At 59.3% G+C, this 15,852-nt stretch overlaps 1 protein-coding gene across 4 annotated transcripts; it reads left to right on the forward strand.

Moving 5' to 3' along the window:
* The first annotated feature begins 232 nt into the window (after positions 1-232).
* Positions 233-15,417, forward strand: Gatad2a (GATA zinc finger domain containing 2A). 4 transcript variants are annotated; one of them, XM_090335253.1, is made up of 12 exons: positions 233-326; positions 638-906; positions 10,248-10,380; positions 10,454-10,585; positions 10,738-10,827; positions 11,050-11,178; positions 11,292-11,459; positions 12,305-12,584; positions 12,683-12,984; positions 13,360-13,434; positions 13,631-13,820; positions 14,956-15,417. In XM_090335253.1, exons 1-12 carry the CDS (start codon positions 297-299, stop codon positions 15,084-15,086), a joined length of 1,929 nt encoding a protein of 642 aa, XP_090191379.1. In that variant the 5' UTR covers positions 233-296; the 3' UTR covers positions 15,087-15,417. The 4 variants fall into 4 exon arrangements, with proteins under 4 accessions (XP_090191379.1, XP_090191370.1, XP_090191388.1 ...); XM_090335244.1 differs by having other exon boundaries at positions 234-326; positions 12,680-12,984; XM_090335262.1 differs by lacking the exon at positions 13,360-13,434 and having other exon boundaries at positions 234-326; positions 12,680-12,984.
* Positions 15,418-15,852: the final 435 nt, after the last annotated feature.

Genomic DNA, 15,852 nt, shown 5'->3' on the forward strand with positions numbered 1-15,852 from the left:
GACAAGTGCCCTGGCTGTCCTCCTCCTGTCTCCGTGAGGGTTAACAACACTTCAGCTTGTTGTCTGGAACCGGTTCAGACTGGTTTTCTGGAAAGTGCTTTGTCTCTCAGACTGAATCCTGGGAAGGGTCATGTGAAGCCCAGTGATGTCATGGGATCAAAAACTGACTCAGCTGTTTTCTCCTTCTTTTTCTTTCTTTAAATCAAGACGTGTGCGCCCGCAGGTACAGGGCGGTGGCCCACTGACGGCCAGGCCCAGCCACACCGTCACAGCACACCTCCCGCCCACAGGTGTCCATGGGGCTCTCACTCCCTGCCCTCCCAGAGGTGAGCAGGGAGTGCGGAGACATGTGGGGCCAACCGAGTCACCACGGCCCAGGCCCGGCGCCACTGCTCCCCACAGGTCCCCCATTCACCCCAAGTCTGGAAGCACAGAATTCTCCCATTGTTCTTGTTCTGCACCCATAGCTCCCCGTGGGATGAGCCCCCGGGCAACCTCCCTGTGAGCCTGTCCTGGCCTCTGCTTGCATTACCCCTCACAGTGAGGGCATCCCTGCAGCCCCCAGAAGTTTGCAGGAGGCAACAGCACACCCCCCACACACCATGCCCACCCCAATGTGTCCTCCTCCACCTCACAGCGCAGGATGACGGAAGAAACATGCCGAACCCGGAGCCAGAAGCGAGCCCTTGACCCGGACCCGGTGGAGGATGATGTGGAAAGCAAGAAAATAAAGATGGAGAGAGGACTGTCTGTGTCAGAGGTGAACATGGATGGAGACTCCAGGGCGACACCTGAGGCAGGGGCCAGCCCTGCCCCGGGACTGATGAGGGCAGCCGAAGACGCGGCCTCAGGAGGAGGCGGAGGGCCGGTGGGTGACAGGCCGGTGGACATGCGCACCTCACACAGGTGAGTGGGCGTCTGAGCTGGCCCAGAGGCCTCCCTCGTCTGCTCCCTTGCTGTCCGTCTCTGCCAGTGAGGAGATGGGGGCCCTGCACCCTGCCTGGGCCACTTGGCTGGAGGAGGTCAGGAGCACCACCCAGGGCACACTGTAGGAGGGGCCTGCCCAGACTGGACTTGTGCCACCGTTCTGTCAGCTTCCTAGTGGCTCCTGTTATTCAAGGAGTGTTGTGGTGATGCCCGCTTGAGGAAGTTCCTCCCAGAGCTGCCCATCAACCCCCATTCCGTTTCTTTGCTCGGCCATCCCCTTTTCCCCCAGTGAAGAGGCATTCAGGCCCAGCCTCCGCAGTCACTGCCCACTGGAGCCCTGCTGCTGTGGAGGGCCTGCCCTCTTCCTCTATTTGCCAGGCAGTGAGTGGCCCTGTGGCTGCTCTCCTGTTCCTGCAAAAGGCCCCCCGGTCTGAGATCCGAGTCCTCGTGGCTGCCTCAGATTGTGTGGCGCGGTCTCAGCGTGGGGAGGCCATGTCTGGGTGGGGCATGTTTTGTGTCCTAGCATCCAGAATGGCCCTCTTCCTTCTAACCCACGGCTGCTGTTTATGCTGGCAGGCCTGGGGCACCTCCCTTCCTTCTTGACTGTCAGGAAAGGTGGGGGAGAGGCAGGTGTGGAGGCAGGGCCTGAGCTGCAGGAGCCTGCGACCCGGCCTGCAGCTCTGGTGTGCTGCGCGTTCCCTGGTGGTGGGGTCTGCAGAGGACCTCGGGATTGGGCTGCTGCCAAGCCCAAGGCTTCCAAGCAGGCTCCTGGGACTACGTGCCACTGCCCCCTCCCCCCCGGCCAGTAGGCAGCTGAGCTTTGCCAGCTGTTTCCATCTCCCGGCTAGGAGGGAGGGAGGGAGATCGTTACGGGTCTGTGGGTAGGTGGGGAGCTGCGAGCAGGAGCCCAGTGTCAGCTGGGAGGGTCCCGGGATGTGTGCATCCACAGCCACGCTCTGTCCTAGAGCTGGAGGCCTGGTCGATGGGAGTGTGGGGTGTTGTATAGCCAGAGGCAGCCTCTACACCCCTCCCCCGCCCCTGCAGTGGGAAGAGTTGGGCACCCATTCAGTACAGTTGTGTCCAGCCCCAGACTTAAGCCAGTTAAAGTACAAATTTACATTTTAAATTGAGATTAAATTTGGTGTTGGTACCACGGCTTGAATTTAGGGCCTAATATTGTCACTTGGTTTTTTCACTCAAGGCTTAGTTGGCAGTCTACCCCTTGAGCTACAGTTGCACTTCCCTGAGGCACAATTTTAAATTTCATGAAGATAATTTAATCCTTGCGCTTGATCTCCCCCTCGCCCCTTGACCCCATTGCTGGAGTTTAAACTCAGGACTGTGTGCTTACTTGGCTTTCTCTCAGTTGGTGCTCTCCCACTTGAGCCATGCCTCCTTCCCAACTTTTTGCTGGTTCATTGGTGATAAGAGTCTCATGGACTTGGCTGCCCTCGCTGGCTCCAAACTGTCCTCCTCGGGTCTCAGCCTCCTGAGGAGCTAAGATCACTGGAGCGAGCCTCTGGCAGCATCTATATCCACTCAGACATTCTGAGACACCTGACTGGGAGTCGCGGGCATGTGTGGGCACACACCATCCACACCCTGAACGAGACCTGTGTTGGGGTTTTTTTCTCACAGAGGTCCCTGGACACAGTCCCCAAGAGCAAGGGTGACTGCTTGGTAGACATTCTATTTGGCTCTTTTTCAAAACAACTTTTCTTTTCTCTAATGTTTTCTTATTCCTGCCCACGACTCAGTTTGGGCATTTTGAAGACTACAATGACTTCTATGAAAGCATTTCCCTTTGATTTAAGATAGTGAGTTGCCAATTGAAATCACTAAGATGTAGACATATGGAGGGTGTGAATGAAGAGTTACAGGTGTGTGTGTGTGTGTGTGTGTGCGTGTGTGCGCGCGTGTGCATGCGCATGCGCATGCAGGACACATATAGAGGCCGAGCAGGTGGTGGGATCCTGTGCCTCCTCTTCCTTCAGTTTCTTTTACTTGTTTTTTTTGCCAGTCCTGGGATTTGAACTCAGGGCCTGAGCACTGCCCTTGGGCTTTCTCAATGTGTCCTGAGCAAGATGTCCCAGCTGTCAGGGTGACTAGGTTGGACAGGGTCTCCTCAACCTGGGGACACTGCCCTGCTGGCCTCCTGCGGCCCTCCTGCTGGGACAGACCCAACAGCCCAAACTGTGCACATCCACACACCATCCTCCCATCCTCCCCCTGTCTGGCTACGCCACCGCCAACCCCCCCCCCCATCTTTGTCCTGTGCTCAGATCTGATGGAGGTTTCGAGTCGTCAGTACTCAAGGGTTCTCCCGTCCTCCATGTTTCCAGCTCCCCAAAGATCAGTGGTTCACAGGGGGCTGCAGCGTGCTGACCTGAACCCCTCACTCGTGTGGGGTCACCAGCACACCCCACTGCCCTGCAGTCTCTAGAGGCAGGTGGGGAGCTGTGATGAGGTTCTAGCCACGTGGGGCTGAGGGCGTGTGGCCCTGGGAGGCAGTGCTCCCCCATCCCCACCCTTCCTAGCCTTGTCCATCTTCTCTGCCGCGGCCAGGCGGCATCACAGGGCATGTGGGTGGAGGAGCAGGGGGAGGCCCCAGGGCTCCTGGGCTCTCTAGCCCTGGTGGGCACAACCTCAGACTTAGAGCATACATGAGTGGAGGACAGGCACAAGCCTACCTGGGAGGTGTGTCCGCAGTAGGGGCTGACAGCTCTGGAAAAAGAAAACAGCCACCTTGGCTGGGAGAAATTTTAAGCACAGGCCTAGCCAGGCACTGGTAGCCAACACCTGTAATCCTAGCTATTCAGGGGACTGAGATCTGAGGATCCCTGTTCAAAGCCAGCCTGGGCAGGAAAGTCCATGAGACTCATTATCTGCAATTAACTACTAGAAAACTGGAAGTGGCGCTGTGGCTCCAAGTGGTGGAGCACTAGCCTTGAGTTGAAAACTGACCCCCTACCCCCCAAAAAAAACAGTTGGAAGTAGCCCCATGGCGTAAGCCTTGAGCAAAAATCTCAGGAACAAGGCCTAGGCCCTGAGTTTAAGCCTCAGTACTGGTAGGTGCACGCACACACAGCGTTTATGAAAGTTCATTTAGCCAGATACAAATGGCTACCTATAGTACTAGTTACTTAGGAGGCTGACATCTAAGAACCATGGTTCGCCATTAACCCTAGGCAGAAAAGTTTGTGAGACTCGTACCTACAACTAGCCATAAAAAGCTGGAAGTGGGCCATTTTTTCCAATTAACCTCTAGAAAACGGGAAGTGGGGCTTGACTCAAGGGTAGGACGGTAGCCTTGAGCTGAAGAGTGCCCAGGCTCAGAGTTCAAGCCCCATGACCCACCAAAAAAAAAGCTGGAAGTAGAACTGTGGCTCAAAGTGGTAGAGCATCTGCCTTGAGCACAAAAGCTCAGGGATAGCACTAAGGCACTGAGTTCAAGCCCCAGCACCACTCCCACCCCCAGTAAAGAAAACTCCAACTGAATAGTTCAGCCTTGGATCCTCCTACGGCATGTTTATAACACTTTTTACCTTTGGTCTTGCTTTCTGGGCCAGTAATGGGGCTTGAACCCAGAGCCTCCAGCTCTTACATTGGCCTTTTTAGCTCTAGGCTGGTGCTCTGCCACTTGAGCCACAGCTCCACTTCTTGTTTTGGGTGGTTAACTGAAGAGAAGTCTCATGGAATTTCCTGCCTGGGCTGGCTTTGAACTCTGATCCCCAGATCTCAGCCTCCTGAGCAGCTTTGGTTATGGGCCTGAGCCCCTGGTGGCTGGCCTGCATCTGTCTTTTCTTGGTGGTCCATGAGCTAGCTCTGTGTCCAGCTGGATGACTGACCCCTTGCGTGTCTCATGATCATTCCCCTGGGTTGATGTGCCCGGCTCAGCCGCTGGCAGTCTCACTTAGGAGAAGACTGGGTGCTGCATTCTGCATCTGTCTTTGGAGACACCCGCCCCCTGTGGCTGTGCTCAGGCAGGCACCATGGTGACAGGAAGGCCTGCCATCCTGTGAGTTGCCCGAAAGGAGGCGATGGCTGATGAGGGGGAGGCATGCTGAGCATGACTTCGTGCCCCAGCGTGGACATGAACCCTTCAGACTGTGGCCACACCAAAACTGCAGGGAGGCAGTTCAAGACCAAGTGGCCTGTCCGTGCAGTGCTCTGAGCACCTGCACCTGGGGTGTGGAAAGGCATCCTGGGGGTTGGGGGGCGGGGATCGAGGTCCTCAGTCTCCTAGTGTGAGACCAGAGGCAGAAAGAGACTGGGAGAGTAGGCAGGCTCGAGTGCTAAGTGTCGGCGCTCCTTGACCTGCTGTGGGGCATGTCTGCTTCCTGACCACGTCAGAGGCCCACATCCCTGTCCCCACACTGTCCCCGTGTCACCTCAGGGGTTGGCCTCCACATCAGCTTATTCCGAGTGTGCATGCTGCTTTTCACCGCTTGCTCCTTCCTCCCCCATGCGGTGCTACTGTGGCCATTTCAGATGAGAGCAGGCCCCAGGCCCCCAGCTGCCGCAGTGATGCTCTCCGGCCAGGCACTGCAGGCTGTATGGACACTCCTTCCTGCTTGAATCGGGTGTCTTGTGGCTCTGCTGCACCAGCTGGGGCCCAAGGCCGCTGCCGCCATGTGGGGTGGGGCAGCGTGCTCCCCGCCCTGCTCCCTGGAGCCCAGCAGGGTTTGCAGTAATGGAGTCCCAGAGCGGCAGTTGGGCTGCAAGTCTCCAGGAAATAAGATGGCCGGGTTTCAAAAATCCATCCCAGCTGCTCACCTCTGTGGCCTCTGTGGCCAAGAAGCAAAGTGTTCTCCTCCCCCAGGCTGCTCACAACACCAGCCAGCCGAGAAGTGCTGGGCTCCAGGGGAGGCAGAATGGATGCTAAGGAGGGAGTGAGGGGGGAGTTGGGGAGCCACTGGGCTGGTGAGAAGCAGGCAGGTCCCAGGACAGGCTGGCCTGTGGTTTGGGGTGCCGCCTATGTTGTAGGAAGCTCCCCTTGCCAGAGGAGTAGGCTCTTGAGTGTTTCCAGCTGGTTTTTGTGGGTCTGATCTGTGTGATATACCCTGTGCCATCTCCGTGCCTGGATGGCTAGCCCTCTGCAAGGGGACACAGCTCTGAGGCTCAGCTGAGCCTCTCTTCTGTCTCCTGCCTCCCTGTCCTGTTCTGTCTTGGGGTTCTGGGTGGAAGCAGAGTGTGGGCTCACTCCTCCAGGGCCCCATTAGCTTAGAGGTTCATGGCAGCAGCATGTTGATAGATTGCTGTCTGATGGTTCTGACTCCTCCTCCCCCCCCCTCCCCGCGCTCCGGATACTACTGCTTCCTGGGCGCTCCATCCCTTGTGTGCCGTGGCTGGGACAGCTGGGCCTGTCCTGTCCTCCTGCTCTGCCTCCACCTTCCTGTCCCTAACTCCACCACTGTGGCTGCAAAGTTGCCAGCACAAATCAGCGGCATTGAGAAGAAGAAGCCACAGCCAGCTACAGGGGCACCGCCTCCGGCACAGGAATCCTTTTCAGGTGGATTCATGGCTGAGCCACTGGGTGGGACAGGAGTAATGGCTCCGTCCCCACATCTTCCCAGAGCTCTGCTTGCCCCTTGCGGAGGCAGGGGTGCCCGTCATAGGGCCCAACACCTCCCTGAGGTGGGCCCGGGCTGGCTGCCCCCAGCCCTTGTTCTGTCAGCCTCTGTCCACGCCTGTGGGTCCTCGCTGCAGGGCTCCCCGTGGACCAGCTGTGGCCTCTGGCAGGCCAGCCTGCAGCCTCCCCCGCCCCCGCCCTGTGCCTCCCATGTGGCCACACAGATCCTGGCTCCCACCCTGTTAGCACACCGCAAGGAAGTGCCTCTTGTCTTGCGAAAAGCAATCAAGTGTGGTCCTAGGCGGGCGCTGTCCGCAACCTGAGGCCAGGTGGAGGAAAGGACCCCAGCCTGTGGCCTTGAGTGGATGTCTTTTGGCTGTGCCACAGTGCTGGGGGAGGGCATATGGTCCTGGCAGTCTGTAGGGAGGGGCTGCTGGGACGTATTCAGGGTGCTGGCTCCTCAGGCACTCGTGAGGCAGGGCCAGCCGCAGATCTTCTGAGGTCAAAAGTGGTTTGAGCTGCATCTTTTTTGTCCCAGCCAGGGCTTGAACTCAAGGCCTAGGTGCTGCCTCTGAGCTTTTTCACTCAAGGCTTGTCCTGTACCTCTTGAGCCGCAGCTCCATGTCCAGCTTTTTGCTAGTTAATTGGAGGTAAGTCTCACGGACTTTGCTGTCTGGGTTGGTTTTGAGTCAGGATCTTCCGATGTCAGCCTCTTTGAGTAGCTAGGATGACAGGCATGCAGCTTGAGGCCCATCTTGAAGGGTGAATTGGGCTCACGTGGGGAACTTCAGACAGTGTCCCTCTGGCAGGCCTGCCTGGGTGGGTTGATGGGGTGGTGTGCCCTGCTGTATTTGGGCTGTCCTGGGGTGCAAGTGTTGGCTGAGGAGCAGATAGGACAAAACCACCCCTTCCCCAGGCGTAGGGGAGAGAGGGGAGATGTCCTAGCAGAGCTGGTCTCTGGGAACTCGTACCCCAGCAGGCCACGCTTCTTCAGTGGTTCATTGGCCTTCCCAAGCTCCCTGGCACATGCAGGCTGAGCATGGGCTTGAAGAGGGGGCCAGGCAGGAGCTGCAGTGCCCACTGCCTGGGGAGCCACTCGCCACGGGCGGCTGCCATGGTTGCTTTCATAGCCTGCCCAGGTGTAAAGCTCTTTGGATGAGTGGCAGCCAGCCAGCCACCCTCCTGCCCATGAACTCACCTTCTCACACACACCTGAGCCCACCCTGAGCCCCTAGACCCACAGCCTGGAGTTTCTCCCCTCTGCTGGGGAAGCTCTGCTACTTCATTTTGGGTGGGCTTTCAGCAAATAGTGAAGAAACAGTGGCAAGGGGCGGGTGACATGTCTAGCCATTCAGGGAGCCACTAAGCTTGGAGACCCCCTAGGACATGCACGCACACACGCACACGCACGCGCAGGGGCTGTGGCCTGGGAGCAGGTGGATCTGGTGATGATTGAATGTTGTGGATAAAACTTAGCCTCCCCTCCAAAAAAAAACAAAAGAAAAAAAATTTCTGGCCCATAGCAGGGTTTCTTCTGTGCTCAGGCTGACATGTGGGGATTTTGCAGGTCTGGAAGTGTTGGGATCACTCTTGTCTTTTGTAAGTGTTGTCAAGATGGGGCCATGACAGCTCGCTGGGTTTGGTTCCAAAGACCAGCGGTGTGGAATGAAGGCAAGCCCGGTGGGGGGCCAGTGTTCCCTTCCCCCCACGCCCTCCGACGGCCGCTGAGGTGACTCCGTGACTCCGGGCCGGTGATGCACGTTACTCCAACCCTCCCCTGAAACAATGCTTGAGATGTTCCGAGCCACATGTTCTTTCCCTGAATTAAAGAGCTGCTGGGAAGTCCCTTGACCTTCCTTCTCCTCTCTCCTTTAGAAACTGAGCTTAGGAAAGTTTTTTAGTTGGGAAACTAGGGGGACTGGTGCCTGTGTGTGTGTGTGTGTGTGTGTGTGTGTGTGCGTGCGTGCGCGCGCGTGTGCGTGTGTGCCCAAGTGCCAGAAGCCATGCAGGTCCCTGTGGGTTGGTACCACACCGGAAGTGCTTGTGCCCCCGGGGATCCCAGCGCCTCCATTTTCTGAGGCACCTGAACCCTTACCTCCCTTCTCAAAATGAAGGCAGCATGTCACAGACCGGCTCAAACTGCCCGTTGCCATGGTTTTCACGTTGGAAGGCACAGTTAAAGGGTCACATGACCAGAGAGGGAAATGCCTTTGTCATGTGACTTTTGGGTGGCCTGATTAGCATACAGGAAGTTCACTCCCTGCTGTTGGCTGGGAGGCTGAGTGATCACTGATGGCTGGTGACGTCATCTCTTGGCTGAGTTATTGATTAGTCTCTGGCTAAGATGGGGCTGGGATCAGGAGGTCAGGGTGGCCCTGCTCTGGTCCCTGAGGCAGGTTCAGGTTTGATTGGACACCTCCTGGAAGCAGCCTGCATTCTGGTGAGACAGGCACAGAAGGGCACCCCAGGCTGGCTAGCACGTTAGCTGCCTCCCCCAGAAAGCAGCTGTCACCTGTAACTTTACCTGCAATCCCACCTGGGCTTTCTGTTTCCCTGAGCCCATATTGGTAGAGAGGCAGGTGTCTGGAAGCCCCCGTATGCTGTGCAGGTTGACAGGCCATGGACTTGCCTGGAAGATGAATGTTCCTGACCTGCTTGGCACCCTGGGTATTAGTGAGACCCAAGGGGACACCCCCTAATCATGCGGCTTTTAGTAAACCTACATCTGGGTCTAAGCAGTGCCCGGGGTGGTCCCCTCCTGGTCTCTGGACCGTGCTAGTGCTTAAGTTTAGCCATGCGAGGCTCTGGACACAGGACAGTGACTCCAGAGTGACTTGTGCCCCATGTCCCCTCCCCTGAGGACCCCACCTTGGGGTGGGGTCTGGTCTGAAGCAGCAGTGGAGCTGTGCTGGTCACTGTGTCCTCTTCACTAGGGTCCATTGCAAAACACAGAGACAACTTCAAGCTGTGACTTCAGTTAACTTCATTCATCCTGTGTCCTGCGTTTGTCAAAATCGGGGTGACAGCGCCACCTAGTGGGTTGTGGCATCGCCAGCCACTTTGAGTGCAGCCTGGGGCCCTCTCACCCCTGCAAACAGCTGCTTGGGTGGCTGGCCAAGTGTTATCTTGGGGATGTTCTGCCTCCCCGTGTCGAGGCAGTGACATCACAGCACACGGTTGGTCATGAGGCCTCAGACGTGTCAGGCATTGGCTTGTCCAGCCTGTCGCATGTGGTGGGGTGGAGACTGGCTGTAGAGTGAGGCAGGCTAGAGCCCAGGCTTAACCTGTAGGTGTTCTGGCCTTGTCCTGACCCAGCGATGAGAAGCCACAGTGCTGGGGCCCTCCGTGGGGAAGGATGGCCTGAGAGCAGGGCCCAGGGAGTGGCAGCAAGCTTCCTGAATGCACACTGGCCTGGCCCCTGGCACCATTTACTGGAAGGCAAGCTTTGAGAGACTGCCATGCTGTAGCTGAAATTCCTGCAGGTCAGCACGCGCAGGCTCAGAGTTTGTGGCCTGGGCTGCAGTCGTGAAAACACCCCAAGAACAGGTGACAGAAGTGCACACTGCCACATGTCGCCCATGCCTCAGGACGGGGGCGGGACTGGGCTGTGAGGGGGGACAGGGTGTGTGCAAGTTGCCAAGGCACCAGTGGGGACAAGCTGGCCTTGGGCGACTTGCCCCTTGCTGTGTGCCCACTGGGCACCATGTCTGCAGCTGGACTCTGCTTTAACCACTGCATCCGCCCACAGCGACATGAAGCCTGAGAAGAGACCCCCCTCGCCCGATGTGATTGTGCTGTCGGACAACGAGCAGCCGTCCAGCCCACGGGTGAATGGGATAGCCAAGCTGTCCTTGCAGGAGACGGGCACCGAGGCCCTCCTGGTACGCCTGGCTGGGAGAGGGGCTCCCCTTCTGGTGGCCGCGCAGCCCCTCACACCGTGCTCTGTCCTTGCAGAAGAGTGGCCCCGAGGACCGGGAACAGATGATCAAGCAGCTGAAGGAAGAGCTGAGGTTAGAGGAGGCAAAGCTCGTCTTGTTGAAGAAGTTGAGGCAGAGTCAGATCCAGAAGGAGGCCACCACGCAGAAGGTGTGTGCTTCTCGCCTATGGCAGCCATCACCTCCCCTGCGGGATTCAGGAAGGCCTGGGGCTCTGGAGGGCAGGCCTCAGGCCGGAACGGGGGAGATGGCACTCCTTCTCTGCGGGGCAGGGGCTCAGTTCCTGTGTCCACCCTCTTCCAGCCCACAGGCTCTGCTGGCAGTACCGTCACCACCCCTCCTCCGCTTGTGCGGGGCACCCAGAACATTCCTGCCAGCAAGACATCCCTTCAGGTCAGTGGCCTTCGCCAGCCACAACCAGGAAAGGCCGGTGGCATTTAGGCTTCATGTGTAGCCCACCCTGGGCTGCTGCTGTTGTGAGAAGCCCTGGTGGCCTCATTTTTTGGTCCGACGGGCCTCTGGCCCCGGCCTAGCTAGTGTCCCCGATTCACTGTGCAGAGGGGTGGTGTCGTGCTGGTGTGACCACTTACACAGAATGTGGTGTATTGTTGACAGACCTCAGCACGCATGCCTGGCAGCGTCATCCCGCCACCTCTGGTCCGGGGTGGACAGCAGGTGTCCTCCAAGCTGGGACCACAGGCCAGCTCGCAGGTCGTCATGCCCCCACTCGTCAGGGGGGCCCAGGTGAGTAGGGTTGTGTGTGTGTGTGCCTGTGGGGGGAAGGGGCGTGCGCGCACACGGGCCAGGGAGGAGCTCTTTTGTGTGGTCTCAATGGGTTTCTTTGCCCCTTCCCACAGCAAATCCACAATATCAGACAGCATTCCGCCACAGGCCCACCGCCCCTCCTCCTGGCTCCCCGGGCCTCAGTACCCAGTGTGCAAATTCAGGGACAGAGGATCATCCAGCAGGGACTTATCCGTGTCGCCAACGTCCCCAACACCAGCCTGCTGGTCAACATCCCCCAGGTGAGGGCGCTGGAACCTCAGCCCCCCCCCCCCCACACACACACACAGGAGCCCTTGGGTCTCAGCACCGTGAAGGTCCTTGGCAGTGGCTCGGGCAGAGCAGTCAGGAATGGGGCCTGCTTCTGGGTCGTTGCAGAGGGTAGCAAGTAGGAGGGGAGAGCCAGTGGGCCGGGAGCTGGCACAGGGCCCAGGCCTTCCTTTCCTCACCCGCAGGCGACATGCTGCCTGTGTTCCCTCGGCGCCAGCTGTTCTTAGCCATCCCCTCACCTTCCACAGAGCCCTGGGAGGGGAGGAGCTGGGACAGAGGGGATTGCTGGGTGTGCAGGCCTTTGCGGGGGCCTATGTGCATGCGCCTGCTGCCTTTGTTTGGCACTGGGGCTGCCTTCCCCAGCTAGCATCGCGACCTGCGGGGCTCTCGCGGCGTCCAGCCCTGGTGAAGTGGGCACTCAGGTGCCATGCAGGGTGGAAAGTTGGCCCTGGCAGCCAGTGTACCCTGCACACTCGGGTCCCTGAGCATGTGGTAGAAGCAGAGGCAGAGATGGGGAGGCCTGGGCTGGGCTCTGTGCCAAGGCCGCACCAGCTGGCTGCATTGTCCTGGGTGGCCCTGACCCTCTGGGCCCAAAGGTGGCGTGCTTGAGCTTCCAGAAAGGGTCTTGGATCCCAGAACTGGGGGCAGGGCCGCAGGAGCAGATTATTTTCCCGCAGCTGGACGTAAGTGCAGAGCTAGAACCTGAGAGCCCGCACCCGAGCTCACAGGAGTGCTCAGGGCCCAGGGGCACCCCAGCACCCCAGACCTCACTACAGTGCTACCTCGAGACCCCTGACCGCTGGTCATCTCCCCAAAGCCCGCCGCCGCATCACTGAAGGGAGCATCAGCCACATCCGCGCAGGCCAGCTCCACGCCCGGCAGCGTGGCCTCAGTGGTGGCCTCGGCTGAGTCCCCAGCCAGCCGCCAGGCAGCTGCCAAGCTTGCACTGCGCAAGCAGCTGGAGAAGACGTTGCTAGAGATCCCCCCGCCCAAGCCCCCAGCCCCCGAAATGACCTTCCTGCCCAGTGCCGCCAACAACGAGTTCATCTACCTGGTGGGCCTGGAAGAGGTGGTGCACAACCTGCTAGAGACCCAAGGTAGGCGGGGGGAGGGGGGCCCCCGCATCATCCGGGTGGTGGAGGCGAGGCAGTGGGCAGCCCGGGGCTCTGCTCACAGCCTGTCTCTCCCACAGCAGGCCGGCTGTCCACAGCTACACCTGCTCTGTCCCGCGAGCCGTACACGTGTGCACAGTGCAAGACGGACTTCACGTGCCGCTGGCGTGAGGAGAAGGGTGGGGCGGTCATGTGCGAGACGTGTATGACGTCCAATCAGAAGAAGGCCCTCAAGGTAGAGCACACCAGCCGTCTGAAGGCCGCCTTCGTCAAGGCCCTGCAGCAGGAGCAGGAGATGGAGCAGCGGCTGCTGCAGCAGGGGCCTGGCGCGGGGGCCCCCACCGCCAAGGCCGAGCCCGCCGCCCCCCACCCCGCGCTGAAGCAGGTAGGAGGCCCTGCCTCCCAGCACTCCTCTCGCCAGATGGTGCCCTGGCAGCAGTGACCCTAACGGACAATTTCTCTAGATCCTGCGCTTTCTCCACAGGACGGGCCAGCACACACAGGCCTCGCGCAGCAGGCCCGCTGCCTGGCCGGGGCGTGAGCAGGGCTCTTATTTGAAGGTTCTTTTCCCTTCCGGCTAACCCCAACTGCATTGTTTGCGGTTTTTCTTGGCTAAGGTGTTGGGAATCCACTAAACCTGTTTTCTCAAGGTCCCCGTGCATCTGAGGCAGCAGGTGGCATGGATGGCCTGTTCAGGGTGGCCCCGGCCATGGGGCAGCCGGCGGCACGTCCTCCCTGACCCGTTTCCACCCATCTGTAGGTGACAAAGCCCCGGCGGAAGCTGGCGTTCCGCTCAGGAGAGGCCCGCGGCTGGAGTAATGGGGCCGCGCTACAGGTCAGCACCCGCCGGCACCCGGCCACCCGAGACCGCCAGTCGCCGACTGCCCGACACTGCCCGCTGTAGCGCTCTCCCCGCTGTAACCGCCCTGCTCTCAGGACCCTGTGTGGGTGGGCAGAATCGGACAGGCTGTGCTGGGCACCTTGCATGGCCACCCCGGCACCCCCTGAGCCTTCGCCCTCTCCCCCTGCAGGCATCCAGCCAGCTGGCCCGGGGCTCAGCCACTACCCGCGGTGTCCTCCACACGTTCAGCCAGTCGCCCAAGCTCCAGAACACCGCCTCGCCCACTGCACTGGTGAGCAGGACCGGCAGACATTCCGAGAGGAGCTCTGGTCGGGGGGGCGCAGCCTCCAACTGGAAGAAGACGACGCCCCTGAGCACAGGTGCGTCCCGTGCCCACCTCTACCCTCCCCAGCCAAGCCTGGCCAGCCCAGGGTAGATTGCAGCAGTACAGAGGCCCTATGTAGCTCAGACTGCTTCCTGAGCACCTCCCAGGTGGGTGGGGATGAGATGCGGGCAGAGGCTGGCAGTTCCACTGGTGTCCTGAAGCTGGGGCCAAGCTTGCTGTGTGTGCACGTGTTCCACCTGGGTTCAAGCAGCAAGGGGCTACCCTGAAATGAGTTGTGAATGTCTGAGAGAATGAAATATCTGCGCCTCAGACCCCACCCCAAGCCGGGATAGGAGGGCTTCAGGGCCTGCCCGCCTGCAGAGACCGTCTCCAAGGGAATTCCCCGTGGGCCTGCCACCAGTGGCTCAGTCCTGTAATCCTAACGAATTGAGAGGCTGAGATCTGAGAACCGAAGTTCAAAGCCAGCAGGGGCAGGATAGGTCATGAGACTTCTTCCCCCCCCCCCCCCCACCATTCCTGGGCTTGAGCTCAGGGCCTGAGCACTGTCTTTGGACTTTCTCAAGGCTAGAGCTCTACCACTTGAGCCTCAGCACCACTTCCAGCTTTTTTCTAGGTATGTGGGACCGAGGAATCAAAACTGGGTCTTTGTGCATGCTAGGCAAGCACTCTACCGCTAGGCCAAACTCCCAGCCTGGTCATGAGACTCTTACGTCCAATTAACCACCAGAAAACCTGAAGTGGGGCTGTGACTTAATGGTAGCATGCCTAGCCTTGACTTACAAAGAGGCTGGGTCAGTGCTCAGGCCCTGAGTTCAGCCCTAAGAAGAGACTAAAACTAGGGAGTCCTGGTAGGGGTGGGTGTTTTGGTTTCTGTGATCTCTGGCCAGTACTTTGGTCTGGCCTCAGGGCCTCTCGCTGTGCCCATCTCCACTGACCCTTGAACACTGGGGGTGAGTCTCTGGGGTTTTCTGCCCCAGGCTGGTTTTGAACCTCTGTTCTCAGCCTCATGTAGTTCAGGGTTGGTAGGTGGTATTCTAGTGAACCTGTGATAATGTCAGGGGACACCCCCCCCCCTGTTTGGGTTTGTCCCTGTAGCCAGGCGTGACTTAGCCTGGGCCCGATTGCTGGGCCACATCCTCACCAGCCATGCACCTGTGGCTCCCTTGCAGGGGGGACGCTGGCCTTCGTCAGCCCAAGCCTGGCCGTGCACAAGACCTCGTCCGCCGTGGACCGCCAGCGAGAATATCTCCTCGACATGATCCCCCCGCGCTCCATCCCCCAGTCGGCCTCGTGGAAATAGTGCGAGCCAGGCCCCGCGGGTGCCTCTTCCCGCACTCTGCACCGCGCCTGGGGCGTTGGCCGTGGACGAGGACCTGAACTGACGGCTCCCGCGGGTCCCTTCCTTCCTCTTTGCCTTTAGTTCGCCCGACACCAGCAGCAACGCGGCCTCCCCAGCCGGCCAGCCTGCCCGCACGCTGGGCAAGGCAGGTTCCCGCACGCGGGATGAGGGGCTCCTTGTTGCCTTGCTTCTCCCGGTTTCGGCGGTGTTGGACGGCCTTCCCTCACGGCGATCTCTCGGTTGGAGTTTTTTATTTGAATCACCAGGATGATGGAATTAAACGTGAACCGCAGACCTGGGTCCCTGTTGTGCACTGGGGGGGGGGGGCGGGGGAGGGCGGCCCATCACAGCCGCACCGCTGTGGGTGCGGGGTTCCTGCGGGCAACACTGCCCGCAGCCCAGCGGGGAAGTGTGGGGTGGGGTGTGGTGTTTATTTTATTCTTCCTTTTCCTACTCATTTCTACGGACATGATCTCCAGCCTGCCGCACCTGCCTTTGGGCCGGTTGGGCCCTGGGCTGGGCTGCAGCAGGCCTTGCTTCAGACCTGGCCTCTCCTCCCTCAGTCCCCACAAGCACTGTTTTGGGGGTTGTTTTTTCTTTTTTTAAAGGATTAGGTCTGCTCTAGTTTTATGTCCACTACCTGCGTCGTCTCCGTGCTCCAGGTGGAGATGGAGCTGGGCCCGTCTCCCATGCCCCAGCCCTGGTCACAGTTAGGGATTTAATTTAA

This window comes from Megascapheus bottae, chromosome 1 (genome assembly GCF_031878675.1).
Source record: "Megascapheus bottae isolate mThoBot1 chromosome 1, mThoBot2.hap1, whole genome shotgun sequence".
Lineage (NCBI taxonomy): Eukaryota > Metazoa > Chordata > Mammalia > Rodentia > Geomyidae > Megascapheus > Megascapheus bottae.